General features: G+C 32.5%; 2 protein-coding genes across 3 annotated transcripts; both read right to left on the bottom strand.

The window, feature by feature from the left end:
• Positions 1 to 461: 461 nt before the first annotated feature.
• LOC130665328 (sodium- and chloride-dependent GABA transporter 1-like) lies at positions 462 to 5,665 on the bottom strand. Its single transcript, XM_057465662.1, has 11 exons — positions 5,598 to 5,665; positions 5,447 to 5,517; positions 4,448 to 4,897; positions 3,796 to 3,924; positions 3,564 to 3,699; positions 3,123 to 3,494; positions 2,835 to 3,051; positions 2,391 to 2,543; positions 2,100 to 2,303; positions 1,782 to 1,952; positions 462 to 1,266 (listed from the first exon to the last, which is right to left on the bottom strand). The coding sequence occupies exons 3-11, from the start codon at positions 4,884 to 4,886 to the stop codon at positions 1,129 to 1,131; spliced, it is 1,959 nt and encodes a 652-aa protein (XP_057321645.1). The 5' UTR covers positions 4,887 to 4,897; positions 5,447 to 5,517; positions 5,598 to 5,665; the 3' UTR covers positions 462 to 1,128.
• A 2,322-nt stretch (positions 5,666 to 7,987) lies between these two features.
• Positions 7,988 to 14,640, bottom strand: LOC130665413 (uncharacterized). Of its 2 annotated transcripts, none has more exons than XM_057465774.1 (8): positions 12,528 to 12,941; positions 12,209 to 12,308; positions 11,831 to 11,951; positions 11,533 to 11,743; positions 10,402 to 11,145; positions 10,083 to 10,316; positions 8,488 to 8,703; positions 7,988 to 8,288 (listed from the first exon to the last, which is right to left on the bottom strand). In XM_057465774.1, the coding sequence occupies exons 1-8, from the start codon at positions 12,631 to 12,633 to the stop codon at positions 8,137 to 8,139; spliced, it is 1,884 nt and encodes a 627-aa protein (XP_057321757.1). In that variant the 5' UTR covers positions 12,634 to 12,941; the 3' UTR covers positions 7,988 to 8,136. The 2 variants fall into 2 exon arrangements, with proteins under 2 accessions (XP_057321757.1, XP_057321758.1); XM_057465775.1 differs by lacking the exon at positions 12,528 to 12,941 and adding an exon at positions 14,365 to 14,640 and having other exon boundaries at positions 7,989 to 8,288.
• Positions 14,641 to 15,983: the final 1,343 nt, after the last annotated feature.

The raw sequence follows: 15,983 nt of genomic DNA, 5'->3' as shown, positions 1-15,983 counted from the left end.
ACCAATAGTCCATGAACAAATTCAACTGTCACTTGGTTTGTTACAATAACGCATGACTATTCTGAGGTTACGATTCTGACAGAACTGAAATGAAGTCCGAAACTAATTTAGCAGACAGAAACTAGACGTTTTCCGCCCTCGGGAAGAAACTGATCAGTTTCTACCCGAGTCGCATCACTCGTTAAAGCTCACAATAAAAAATAAAATAGTAAAAGTAAAACAGTTGGCTGTTTGTAAAATAAAAAAATTCATAAAAAATATTCATTATAATTTATTCAAAAAAATAGACATTTAAACTTAATAAAGATTTATAGATATATATTTCTTTAACTACAATTTTCATTACAATTTGATTTTTTAATTATATTATAATAAATAATATTCGTTCAAAGTACAAACATTAAAATGTCATCTCGTTTATTTTTTAATTTATCAAATTAGCATGTCCCATTTTTTTTTTTTAAAGTATTTGGCAAAAAAGCTGACAAAATTACATTTCATTATTTATATTGATAATTAATTTAATTACTATTAACTAATTAATATTTTATTAAATATACATACGTATTTAAATTAATACCTTTGGTTAAATATTTTTTTTTTTTTTTTTTTTCAAAAATTAATACCGTCGGTAAAATATTTTTATATTTTAAATAGCAAAGCATATTATTTATATAGGAACTCCAATACTCTTATTTGAGCTTTCCATTTTGGATTTATTATTATTAACTTACAAAAAAAATATATTCATTACAAAACAATGAATTATTAAATAATAAATAAATAAATAAATAAATTTATGTGCAACAGTAAAATATCTAAATTTTAATCAATCGATTTAATAATTTAATTATTAAAATTTTGTGCTTAGGCCAACTGATTCGTATATATTCTAGTCTAAACTTCAAATCCAAACGTCTAATAATATTTTTTTCATCATAAACAAACAATTAATTAGTTTAGAAAACGCATAAATTATAAAAATGGAGTAATACTTACAGCAAATATCACTCAGTACGTTTTTTTACAATTACTCTATACAGTACCTATTTAATACATTATTTATTATTATTAGTAACCTAAATTAATTAGATTATACCAACAAAAATATAATTATAATACTGGTAATCATGTTTGACTTAAAAAACTACTGTTTTTTGTAATTAATCCCGCGCTGCTCTCCGACATTGGGATCACGGCTGATTTTTCTCCTGTTGGTAATTTTGTCCTCGACTTAATGTTGGGTTTTATTCCTTTTAAAATATTCTGCAAAGATAATTTTTATTTATTGACGAAGCTTTCGAACGCTTGGTATCGATCTTCAGTCAGACATTTATTTTCTAGACAATTTCAGAGTTTATTTTATGGTGAAAAAAAATATTTAAATTTTAAATTTACGGATACTTCGAAATTTTATGAACACTTTTATATTTGTCTCAAAAATTTACCCGTTTTTTTTTTTACCAAATAAATTTTCCTGATTCCTCCTCTGTCTCATTCACAAAAAAAAGCACAAGTAATTTTTCTAAGTCACCAGAAAAGTATACAAGACTAAAAAAAAACTTTTCGAACTCACGAATTTACTTTGCCATCACAAATAATTTATAAACTCTAAAGAACATTGAAACATAAATAATAAATCCGTAGTTCGGGACAAAACCCGAGAGAGTACGGAAGATAATATAAAAACGTCGATACGTATTACAGGTGACAGCTCCAATCTTTCCGACAAAAAAATCAATTTACGTGTGACATAAAAGAATGAAAAATAAAAAACGTACCTCTTTGATTGATCCAGGTGTGGCCAGAACGTAGTAAATAGCGTACGCAGGTATCCACATCATCGACGAGAAACTCAGACAAAATCCAACCACTTCAGCCCACGTCGGGTACTCATATTTGCTCCCGTATTTCAGGGGCTTGTATTGGACACATTGGAAGACGAAGATAAACTTTTGGTAAAAGAAAAAAATTAAAGTAAATATTTACCGGTAGTAAATTATTTAATCTACAAATGGGATCTGACATGTTATGATATGCTATCATGTTTCCTATTATTATTATTGTTATTTGTTTACTTAATATCATGATAAACTTACAGCCATAATAACTGGCGCAAACACAAGCCAACAAATGTACCAAAATTTATTTAGCCGTATCCCCATCATTTGATGAACACAGTCGCAGAATTTTTGTGCACCAAATATCCAAGATATTGCTATTGTTTGGAAGAAACATACCCACAGTATTGACATACCGCTAGCCGAGTAAAAGTCCATCAGTTGGAATATGTAAACTCCGCCCTGTTTAAATTGTTTCAAGCAATTGGTTTAGAATCGAGTGAATACCTTTAATTGATATGGAATTGATAGATAAATATATTTACTAACGTGAGTAACCATGGGAATACCTAACAGGAACATGAGAATGCAAATAGCTACGGTGAACTTGTTACGATGAGGTCGCAAAGTGTCAGGCCAATTATCGACGACGCCGGTGATGAAAGACTCGACTATACAGAATTCACTGTCGAGCCCCAGGATCTATAAACATTTTTTTAAGTTTATATTTTATCTATAAACTGCTACTAATTTTAGCAAAAAATTATTGAAGAAAAAAAAAATAAACTCCTTCATTTCAAAAATTTTTTGGTCATTATTAATTTAATTTAGTCTACTTTCTTTAATTATTTTTTTTACGAATTTACTCATGTCTGGATTGATAAAAAAAAATATTTTAACCTTTCAAATTAAATAACTTTAATTTAAAATGACAAAAATTTTTTTTAAGTTCAAAAATAAAAATTTGTAAATATTTTATGTAAAATAACTTACAATTAACATGAAGAAAAAAATAATTGCCCAAACAGGAGCGCCAACAAGTTTCAAAACAACTTCAGGATACGTTAAAAATACTAAACCAGGACCGCTCTTAACAACATTCGATACTTCAGTGCCTTGTTCGAGAGCAATATGACCAAGTATCGAGAATGTAACGCACCCACCGAGTAAACAAGTCAAAGTATTTACTACGCAAGTTATCAGTGCATCTCTAAAAATAATAATCGACTCATTTAATCAATTCATTATTTGAATATTGATTTAAAAAATAATTAAAATTACTTGTAGCAGTTATGGTGAAATTTATTGTAAGAACCAAGAGCCGGTAATGCGCCAGTCCCGATGCTGTAGGCAAAGAAGATCTGGGTCGCACCGTCAATCCACGGGCCCGGTTTGAGAAGTTCGTCCCACCGAGGTGTCACGTAGTAAAGAAGACCGGTTTCAGCTCCGTCCAGAGTGACAGCTCTTCCCAAAAGAATGAAAAGCACGACGTACGGGAACAATGCTGAAAACCAGATTATCTTACCACTCTGATGGAGACCCCGTCGGATTATGAAGTAAACCAGCAGCCAGCCGATCAGTAGGCAGCCCAAAAGTTCCCACTGCATCCCGCCGATTTCTTCAATCCCGCCAGTTATCCCTAGTACTCTTCGTCTGCAAAAAATCATTATCATTAGATCAGACATTAATCAATTAATTGACTAATTAATTAATAAAACTTACTCCCAATATTCTTCAACGGGAGTAGTGTGATGATAACTCTCATTATGGGTTAAATTAACCGAGTGACTTGCTTGGAATTTTTTCAAATCCGTGCCATTGGAGGCGTCGAAACAATCATCGGTATTCCACCAGTTGTCTGGAAGTTAGATTTTTAATTAATTTTAATTAAAAGTTATTAACAAAATAATTAAACTACGAGTTAATAAAGTATGTAAATGAATATTTCAACAACCGCATGAGCTCCAAGGTAAATTTGTTAGCCTGGCAAATGTGCTGATGAGGTAGAATAGTGTCCACGCAATAATTATACAGTAATAGACATCAAGGAAGAAGACTATCGTCATCGTGGCATATCCAACACCTGTTTCAAATAAATTTTTTATTATTTTTCTCACCTCCGGGCGGAAAGCGTCAACTTTCGTCCCGCTGTGCAAAACGAAGTTGCCGCTTCCCGCCTCCGTCGAGGAGAAAAATAGTATACACTCCTCGGGAAGTAAGTAAGAAAGCCTCAGATCACATGTTTGTTGACCTCGGCTTCGCCTCGGCCAACAATTACATGTGATCTGAGACATTTCTTACTTTACTTCCCTCGGTGTGTAATATACTATTATCTCAGTATATTCTTCTATTTAACTTGCATTCATTCGTTATTTCAATTTCAGTGAATGGTGGGGGGTTAACCAATCACAGAAGAGAGTTAATGCAGCCGAGGAGGGGATATTTGTAATCAAAAGCACATGAAATTTATGTAAACTTGATTGGTTAACCTCAACTCAAAAATGTATACAAGAAGAAGATCCGCGCGCACGCGCCTGCGCGGGAAATATGAATTTGTAAATTTTAATTTAGTAAGTTCTGGGCTTATAAGTAAATTATGAGCTTACCTTGAAGGATAGGACACAACTGTCCCACAAGTGTCATTCCACCAGCCCCCAGGTACTGGCCAATAGCGACTTCTTGGAAGAAAATAGGGATGCCGCAGAAAATCATGGCTATCCCATAGGTAACGAGAAAAGCACCACCGCCATTCTTGTAGCAGAGATAAGGAAACCTCCAGACATTTCCCAGCCCCACGGAGACACTGATACACGAAAACAAAAAGTCTAATTTATTGCCCCAGCCGCCCCTTTCTTCGTCGTCCTCGCGGCTTATTCCCACAACCGGTTCATTGCAACTCCTGATCTGCGGAGACGTCGTGATTTTTTTGCTGCCAGCACGCGATGACTCGCCAGCCGGAGTTATTTTCGCCTTGAACTCTATGAACGTCTGCTCCGGATCCACCGGCTCACGTTCCTCGCCCCAATAATACATTTTTTCAGTCATATTTTTTTTTTTTCTGTAAATAATCATCGATAAATTGATTAATTCTAGACATATCACTAAAAATTGCCGGAAGAAATAAATAAGAAAATGATATTTATTGCAACACACAACTACACGTGCATCACACAACTAAATAATATGTCGTAGCAGAGTAGTCGGGTGAGTTGGACAGAGATAAAGATAGAAATAAAACCGCGAGAGAGAAGGATGCTGGACTAAAATCAATAGTTACGTTTGCATCATATACTTTTGCTCACGTGGAAGTTTGTAACTTAATTTTATATTTTTTTTTTATCACCTCCAATCAATATCCTTATCATTATTATTATAAATATCAACAATTTTACTATACTTATTATTTAATTGCCCACTTTCTAATCACTTTTATCAAAACACTATTAATGACGCACTCACCCCCTCTCTGCGTTTTTACATCAATTTTAAATTCGAAATCAGTCACTTTGCAATAAATATAGAAAAGTATATAAATAAATGTCAATAAAAAGTATAAGTACAGGTATAAGTATAAGTATAAATATAAATACTGATGAATAATTTACCAGGAGTAAAGCCGGTTCACCGCTTCGACATTAATTTCAAAAATAAATCGCTAGGACGATTATTAAAAAATCTAAAATTTAGAAAAATATTTTTTTTTTATTTTCTGCGGATAATTGTGTTTATAAATATAAATAAATAAGAGTGACCTACCTCACAGAGGTTACCGTTGTAGAATAACGCTCGAACGCAGGACAGGGTGCCAAAGAGTCAGGGAGTGTTGGACGCATGCGCTCTTCAGGGGGATGAAAATGTTATAATTTGTTAATGTTATGTAACATAATTACTTTTTTTTTTAAATTTTTTTATTAAAGGTTATTTACAAAATACTATAAATTAGGGTAAATATATATAGATATAGATATAAATGTAAATATAAATGTAATTATTAATTTTTTAAAATTAGCGGGCGGTTGATTTTTCGCTGGAGCTGCTGGGAACGGATAACCCGCGACGGCTTCGCAAATTTCGGTGATTACTTTCTATTGCGCGATTTGCTTCGCGCTTTTTTTCGGCGAATGGTCGAGATTGCCAATTTGTACCATAGGAAATTGGGGTAACTTCACGCTGGTTCATATAATTTCCATAGTCCGTTGACACTTCGGACTTGCACTCGTCGCAGTAAGACCCCGCTTCGCTTTTATCCGTCAAGACATCTTCGATTTCTTCATTTCTTTTGGATATTTTTTGTCTGAAATAAATTATTTATGTTATCAATAATTAGGCTGAAAAAATTTGCGGAGTGAACGCGGATTAAATCCGCAATAGATACGGAGCGGATGACTATTTATTTACTTAATCCCCTCGGAGTAAAATTCACTCCAAAGGGAAGTTTATCTGAATATTAAAGCTCCGAATCAGAGTGAATGCGGATTCAAAATAAAATCCGTAATCACTCCCGATATTTTACGGTGTAATTATTATTAATTAATAAAAATAAACCTAAAAGTTCTCATGGTTATCAAGTGAATTAAGTTATCCCATAGACAAATAAAAATCCTTGCCAAAATATATGTAATATAATTAACATATACGACAAGTAAATAAAATATCGTTGCAAGTATCATCGATAATATCCAACTGATAAAACTTGCTGACAATAATTTCGGTTCGGGTGTCAACGGATCATACGAAGCCCAAACTTTTTTCCACCAAATTGGGTTATCACCTTTATCTTCATCCTACAAAATAATGAATAATTATATTCAGCAATAATTACATTAATTAAAAAAATACATACGTCCCAATAGTTAAAGACGGTACAGTAAAGAATCCTTTGGATAATCAACCAGTACCACAATGCGGCATTTATTATGACCCAACTGAATGCAGCCTGAAAAAATAAAATTATTTATTTACTGAATGGTCGGGAGTAATTGAAGTGAACGTACCTGAAGTACAGCCTGAAGAAATGTCTTGTTGGTCGCAATAGGCAGCCATCTGAAGCTCAGACTACGTCTCAGAGCCACGCAGATCGCGGTGATGAGAATAAATGAGGGAAATGTGTGACTAAAATCAGGTCCCAAAAGGACCTTGGCATACTCACGCAGGACTTTGTGACGCAGCGACAGAATTTCATGGGGCACTGATACGAAGGTCAATATTTGGGAGCTCAAAGCTGTTAAACAGGACATGTCAGACTGTCATAATATGACACCAGGCCCTATTTGGTTAATTTGTAAATTATAAATAATAAATAATGTTAAGGTCGGTTTTAAATGCTAAGGAAAAAATAAATGAACGACTCTTGACATTTGAAATAATCGAACGCTGCTATGATCTACTCGATCAATAAACGTTTCTTCATTTTTTTTTCCACTTATCTGTCTAATTATCTAATCGTGCTGTAGATATTATAAATAATAAATTAGTTTAAGAAAGATTTTTTTTTTAACTCTATTTAATTGACAATACGGTATAGATAAATGTTATATAAGATCGTTGGAAAGTAAATTTAATTGCCAACGACTTTTATAAAAATAAAAACCAAAAAAATCAATTGTTTTTAATTAATTACCATTTAAAGTTATTTTCTGAACAAAATTAATGTAACTTTTAAACGAATCATTTTACGACATTTTTTAATGAGACAAAAATTGTAGGAAATGTAATTGGCTACAATTTTTGTTTGATAAAAAATTCTGTAAAATCGATAGTTTGAAAGTTATGATTATTTAAATGTTAAAAAAAATTAATTTACATGATTGTATTTTTTTTAAATTTCAAATGAATGTAATTATTAAACTATTGATTTTATGACATTTTTTAATGAGAAAAAAATTGTAGGCAATTTAATCGTCTACAATTTTTGTCTAAAAAAAAATTCTGTAAAATCGATAGTTTGAAAGTTATGATTATTTAAATATTTAAAAAAAATTAATTTACATGATCGTATTTTTTTTAATCTTCAAATGAATGTAATTATTAAACTATTGATTTTATGACATTTTTTAATGACAAAAAATTTGTAGGAAAAAAAATTAGCTTTCCAATGACCCCCTACAAGACCTATTTACCTCAAATAATTACGGAGATAAAAGAAAAAATCTATTAATTATCAAGGTAAAGTATTTATTTGAATAATTATATAAAAGCGATATATATATATACAAAAATATTTACAGTTAATGAATAGAAAAAAAAATGATTGAGCTTTAATTATAAGTTATAAGTTATATATCATAACGTCAGTCTAGATGAGAAAATAGTCAGGGCCAACGAAGGATCCGCACTTGGGAAAGTCTTGGGGCGGCGGTACCATGTCACCGGGCTCTCCGACTTGCAGAATAACATCCAGACCGCGAGTCCACTCGAGAGCATTTTCGTCACGCAACATCCAGTAGCCTGCGAACGACAAGGACATACATTTACGTACATATATATCTGGTCATATTATTGAATAACAAGCAACAACCAACAGCCGACAGCCGACAGCAATTTACTATCCCCGTGAGAGCGAATATATAATAATGCCGGTATCATTTTATCGATCCCGACCTTGAATGTACGAGCTAGTATGTACGCAAATATTAAATTAAATTACCTGGATTGTCGGCCTTGAATCGCAACGCCACAGCGCCGAACTTGGGTACAGTTATCGTGTCTTTAATAGCTGGTGATTCAAAATTACGTGAAAATAATAAATTTTGTTTATCCAATTTTTTTATTTCATCTAGACTCTTCTCTCGTCCGAATCTACGGCCCGCCACTACGTAGAAGTTGTATCCGTGAAGATGGTAAACTAGGTCATCACGTCCAACTACGGATCAAGTATCAAAAAATAGTATCTTATATTTATAGTAATAATAATTATGATAATGAATTGTGGTAATTTATCAGACAATAGACAAGGGCGCAATGAAGCTGGGGATGAAGAGGAATGTCTGGAAGTTAAATCAATACTTTAGTGGTGCGAAGGTCCTACAAGGGAATTCGGATCAAGGTTTTTTTTTTGGAAAAGTGCTCTCTCTCTCTCTCTCTCTCTTTCTTATGTTACTTTTGATTTTAACTATTAATATTATAAAACAATAGAGGAGAACACTAGACCACTGGATTAACTCGAGGGCTCTTTAAAGACGTCGACGGGCTTAATAATTTTTTAACAAGTAAGGATTTTTTAATGCTTGTACACGGAAAGAATTTTTTGATAAAAATTACTCTGTAATTTCGAGTAATCCTGGGTCGTTGCAAAAAATTGGTATATTTTGTTTTAAATTTAATATTTTTTGTTTAAATATTAACGTTGCTAGACTATGTATTAATCTACTGCTGAGTAATTTTTTAAAAGTCTTATATTTAATCGATTATTGTGAATATCTCATCTTAATCTATTAATTTTTACTCCCCAATATACCATTCTTTAAAACCCATTAACTGTTTGATGAAAAACTGCTTATAACTCGAATAAATTTTCTTATCTATGGGAGTAATTTTTACTCTAAACTGCAGGGTAATATTTCAGTAGTCTCCGTTAATCGTCGGTTAATATCGGCTTCAATTAAATGTCTTTTATTTTGCTCGCGACAACTTACATATGTTACGCACACAAACGTAGGCTTGGAAAAAAAGACGATCTCTGTATCTCTCTATAACTTAATATTTATTTTAAAATTAAAAAAAAAAATTTGTATCTTTTCTTTTTCAACACAATAAGAGTAATTTTTTTTTATTTTTTTTCAAAATATTTATTTTAAGTCATATTCTAAGGCAATTAGATGGTTGTTAGATTTTTTTATGGAAATTTCAGCCTATTAATTGTAATTTTTATTGTTATTCAATATGAATTTTATAAATTGAATCATCAACTTTTTATCGTAACCTACGAGTAAAAATTGAATTAGAGAGAATTTATTTAGACAGCCGCTAGGTGTAATTTTTACTCGCAATTGTGAGTAAAAATTAATCTGATTGATTTTTACTCACTGAAAGAGTAAAATTTCGTAATTCGAAAGTAAAAAGTCGTTATGGCCCAAGATTACTCGATTTAGAGTAATTTTTAGAATGAATAACATGGCAATATTCATACGAAAATTCTTTCCGTGTATGCAAGGGTTGGGCAAAATGAACCGCCAAAGAAAATTACATGTTCAAAAAAAAAAAATAAATTTCGTTCCCCAGTCTCCAGGCCTAAATCAATACCTTGGTCAATTAGAATAATCTCAACACTGGAACCCAAGGGAATGCGACGAGTATTGACGCATTCACACGCAGTAATACCATTCAGCTGACGACAGCGTCCAGATGACGTTTCGGAGTCATTTTCATTGCACAACATCTCCTGAGGGACATCCGAACCTTGAGTCAATAACGGAGAAGACGGGTATGTGAACGACGCATTCCTAATGCTCATAACACGAGTTTCTAGATCAGAGCCTGCAAATAAATATAAAATGAGAAACTTAAATACACAAGAGACAGAGTAAAGGTAAACGATGATGAGTTTGTTTGTAAAACTAACCCGCAATCTCAGATGGATGCATCCTCTGATTAATAGGAAGATAAATAGTTACATCTGGTTGTGTGTCTAGTGCCGGTGGTAAATTTGATATTGCTTTAATCTCAGTTGAACAAACATGACCAGGTGTGTTGCATTTATCTGCTGGATTTGTTGTCATTTCAATTTCATCATCTTTATTATTATCACCGAGGGGATTTGTTGCATCGTCATTTAAATTAACGCCATTGTACTTCAACAATGCTGATCCAATCACGGTTGCATGGCAGCCTTTGTTGGTATGGACATTAATATGATAAACTGAAATTACTCTGTCTGCTCTGACAACAAAATCTGCACGCTCTCCTTTTGCCAGAGTTATCGACTTGACTTGCTGAGGGACCACGGGACTCCCGTCAAGCGCGATGACAGTCAGCGGATGCTCTTGGATCCCGAATGTTATGGGACATGCACCGGCACCACCCGCGTGGGCGAGTCGGAAACGATACCTGACCCCCTGGGTGACGTTGAAGGATGTCAGTGGGACTGGCGGTCCATTTGGTTGCTGTCCTCTGCCGTTGATGAGCAACAGCGCGGGTTTTTTGTTCGCCTGACCAGCCAAAGTGTCAGTGACTATTGAATGGTGCCATTGGGATACCAGCAATACGTGATCTGGGTCGTCGACATCGTATAATGAACGGTGAGGCTCTCGCACGTCGGCTTGACGGACAATCAGCGAACCGAAGATACCGTTCGCTACATCAACACCTGAGAATAAGTAAATGTTTAGTGATCTGAGAGTCATTTCTTATTTATTTTTTTTGTCTTTTGTGTTTGCTTTTGTTGATATTTAAATGACGTTTTTTTTTACTTTTTAATTTTGATTTCTAAATTTTTTTAATGACATTGTTATTATTACTTTGGAAAGTGTTCTATTCACAGAGTTTTGACTTTACAAAAAAACGTTTCAAATAAATTGTGTAGGAAATTTAATGAGCTACAAAAAATGTCTTGAGCAATAAATCGATAATTTCAAAATTTAAAAAGTTATAGTCATTTTAATGTCAGATATTAAAAAAATCTGGTCAAAGGTTGGAGTAATTTTTAAAAATCCTTTTGCAACTGCAGACAAAAAATAAAATAATGAGAGTTAACCTGAATGGGAATGCCAAAGGTGAGTCCCAGGTACAGCAGCCCGGAATTTATATTGAAAAGTAGTATAACTTGGAATAGGACATTGTGTCACCAGTGGAACACCATCCATACACGGAGTTTCACGTTGGGTTTGCCCGCGCCAATGTATCGACGCCGCTTTGCCCGGAAGCCTGTTTACAACATCCACGACCAGTATATCGTTCTCGCAGACCTTGAATAATTTATAATTATTTATTATTTAACCCAACATTTCATTTTATCTTATTTTATATAACTTTGTATGTCATGACGCAAGCACCTGAATACTGGGGCCAGGCAGCTGCCTATTCGCCGTCAGGATTCCTCGATGATGCCCATCCGCCGACACGCAATACTTCCCAAGACAAGCGGTCTCATTGGCTGGGCAGTCTCCGCAGGATCTAAAAATTTCGAGCCATTAAAAAAGTTCAAATGTCATTGGTCGTTGCTCGGTTGCAGGTTTTTTCGTCCACATACGCTCATTACATAACGGTTTTTGCAACGGCACCAACTATCTAATATCTATGCCCAGATTGACTGGCAACCCGTTACTACATTACAGTCTGATGCAACTCATGACATAATATGTCTTGTAATAAGTAAACAAAATAAATAAAAGTCTTAATAATAATAACAATAATAAAATAAATTAAATTACTTGCTGAGTGTGTGGAAAGGCTCTAAAGTTAATTTAACTCGGCAAATCATCGGCCAGTCTAAATGATGACACGGTCTGTCGCATGATAAAAAAGTTTGTTCTGTAACAAAATAAAGTTATTATTAATAACAAGAAATTTAAAAAAAAAAAAATAATAATGATAATATTTAATAGCTAACGACTAATGATGTCCGATTTAATAACTTTTACTTTTAACCTCAAGCTTTCACATCTTGGTGACAATACAAGTCACTTATTTATTTATTTGATTACTTATTTATTTAAAATAAAAGTCTCTAGAGATTTAGCTAAAACTTACGCGGCAAGTAATTAAAAACATGTAAAAATCCTGCCGCAGATAAAACCATAAGGACGACAACGGATGTTCGTAGAAAGTATGTCAATGCAGGAACTTTTCTCGTCATTCTGTCAGACGGCAGACGATTCGACAAAAAAAATAAACTTGTTAATTGATTTTCACTCAATCTAGACAAATAGTCCAGCGAATTTATTCTCGGTAACGCGAAATCATTTCGCGAATCCCTTTGGAGCTTGAGGGTTGGATCAGAATAAAAAAATGTAACACAGAATCATTTTAATGTTTAAAAAATATTCACTTATTAATTTATGAAGGAGATTTATCACTAACGCTCCCTAACGAACCGGAGTCGACGCCTGACTAATGTAATGCTGAAGTAAGCGTCAATGCGGACGCAACTGCTCAAAACCAGCTAATGTAACCAAAGGAAAGGAGACTTTGTGAGCATTTGACCATCAATGATTCGTGACATTCAATTATTACTTGCTTGACTGGGTTTTATTTATGTTTTAATCTGTAAGTGTCCGTCAATGCAGTAGAGTTTGCGCTGGGACTCGAGATTAAGACAAAGACAAAGGCAAAAACGGAGGCAAAGACAAAGACAAACTAAATAGTGAGACTAATGTTAGTATTACGAATTTATTTGAATAAGAGTGAAAGTTCCGTTGCCAGAGGTCTCGGCAAGAACCTCTGGCTTTTTCTCTTTCTCAGCTTATCTCAAGTATACCTTCAATATATATCTTTCTTTCTTGTGTCAAGTACTAAAACACTTTCATCTTACGACCTTTCTCCTTTTTATACATATATATATGTATATATATTTTATAAAATACATACAAGCATATTAAATAGTACCAAGTTTAAATGGTAGTGGTACTTTTCTTATATAGATTAAACATAATTTCGCTTTCGCTGTTGGCGTGAGTCTCGTCTTGCGTCTGATGGTCTTACACTTGCATGTGCACTTACACTTTACATACATGTATGTTTGCTTGTAATGTACACCGACTTACGCTACATACACATAAACACTTTTTTTACGTTTATGTTTATATTTATTTATGATAGAGGCCTGGAAAGCAGGTTTCGTTTTGAAATATTCTTTCTTCTTTTTAAAAAATAATCTATTGATTAATGGTTCAGTACTTGCTTTCACACTAAACATCAAACGATATATACATTAATATAAAAATATATGTATAGATAATATGTGTCATTAAATTATGATCCTGTAGTTAACAGACAATTAACAATTTTTATATTTTGTTTTTTTAACAAATTAATAAAAAAAATTAAAAAATGCACATGTAGAAAATTTAAAAAACTACAGGTGCAATTTTTTAAAATATTTTTTTTTTCATATTTTATAGTTTTTAAAAAAATTCAAAGATTATTAGACGTCGGCTAACTTCAGTATCATCATTAAATTTTGTCCATTAAAAATTTATTTTATTTTAAAAATTGAGTGGAGCGAAGAAAAATATTTTGTTATCAATCATCTAAAATATATATAACGTCGAAACCGGAAAAATATTTTTTGCATCAAGTGAAACTACATAATTTTATTACAACTTATTGTTATTGTTTTTACCGCATATTCGTTATCGAGTCATCACTTTCACCTTTATTGTCATGGTTTAAAGACTATTTTTATGGCGCCTTAAACTTTATGACGGCGAGATACAAAATATTATACAAATATATGTTTACAAATTCAAAAGTATTTTACTAGATGATCGTTAATGTGTCAGATAATTATTACTGGGCCAGATAATTGGTAGTGTGTCAGTTTTATGGTGCGTAAATGTCAAAATTAATTTTTAAAAATTTAACTCACCAGGAATTGGAGTCAAGTAAATAATCGTTGCGACGACAGATCCCAGTCCTACGAAAATCGCAAAACGGAAGAACATTTTCCGAATTTAGTATTGATGATTTGTCAACACGGAAGAAGATTTGCGTTGTTTTAACGTAAGAACAGGATAAATAAAGAGGAAAGTTACGGTATCGCGAGTTAAAGACCTGAGGTATTATAAGGAGTGACCGGTATCGTAGTCGCAGGTATACTAGCAACATGCTGGCAAGTTCATTGCCAGAGAGAGAGTTGATGGTTTGTTGATTCTTGATTCTTGATTCGAGGATTTAAAACGCTACTGCTAAATATCAACTAATGTTAAACTAAAAATAAATAGAAAGACCGCTAATTCTATCTCTTAGACAGACTTATAGACTCTTAATATATTTATAGATTTTTTCTAATATTTATGATGTTGAAAAGAAGTATATGACGTATCACGCAGTGATATTTAACTCAATTAATTGACTGTACATCCTCTAATATCTTGTTTCTACTTAATATTCTTTTTTTATTTCGTCATGATTTCTCGACTTTCTGATATCTATTCAAAGTGGATTAAAAAGTTATGACGATTATATTTTATTTCCTTGATCCAAACTTACTTTTTATATAAAACAGATAGCAATCAAATTTATTCAATTAGATAATTACCTGGTTTTATTTATTTATGGATACTTCAAATTTTTGCCGAAGCCGCCGATAGATGGCAAAGACAGAAAATATTTTCGTAAGTGAATTTGTTTATTAAATATATTTAAATGGATGGGAAATTGGTTTTTAAAATTGGAAACGGGCGGGATTAAAATGTAATTGCGGCCTGGGAAAAATATTAAACGTGGTCATACGTTTATATTATTTCTTAATGGAGATCAAATGTAAATATAGGTCATAAGTAACTATTAGAAAGAGGAAATATGTTATTTTATAAAATGAAATTATAGAGAAAGAAAGTAATTAGATTTTTTGTAATTGCTGTGGTTTTACAAAATGGGTTCAAACCACAATAATAATTTAGTTAATTGTAAATATGTCGATATTTGGATACTTTTCTCTTTTCATTTGTTGATGACAAGTCGAATCGATGTCTCCCCCGGTGGAAATTTTTCGGACTTTTCTCTGAAAAAGTCTTTAGAATTTTGAAAAAGTCTTTAGAACTTTAGAACTGAGTTTTTCAGAGAAAATTCCGAAAAATTTCCACCAGGGTCAGTAGAAAAGTCTCAATTTCGTCCCTCTGAATAAAAATCGGACATATTTTTTTTTCAATTTATCTACTGATTGTTGTCCCGCATTATTTTTGAGTCTCTCCCAATGTAAAATGAAAGAAAATGCTGGAGAATAAAAATTTTTTAAATCCTAGTCCATCCACAGAAGCATGTCGATGTCATCTCGATGACATGTCGAAAATAAAATAACTTGTGATCCTTTAGGTAAAAAAAAACTATTCTTTGTTTTTAAATCTTATTGGATTAACGATCCTGAAGTTAACAGACAATTACAAATTTTTGAATTTTTTTTTCAACAAATAAATTACAAAAAAAAAAAAACTAAAAATACACATGTAGAAAATTTAATAAACTATAGGTGCAATTTTTCAAAAT

Source organism: Microplitis mediator, chromosome 3, assembly GCF_029852145.1.
Source record: "Microplitis mediator isolate UGA2020A chromosome 3, iyMicMedi2.1, whole genome shotgun sequence".
Taxonomy (NCBI): Eukaryota; Metazoa; Arthropoda; class Insecta; order Hymenoptera; family Braconidae; genus Microplitis; species Microplitis mediator.
This window is presented reverse-complemented; position numbering and strand designations above follow the sequence as displayed.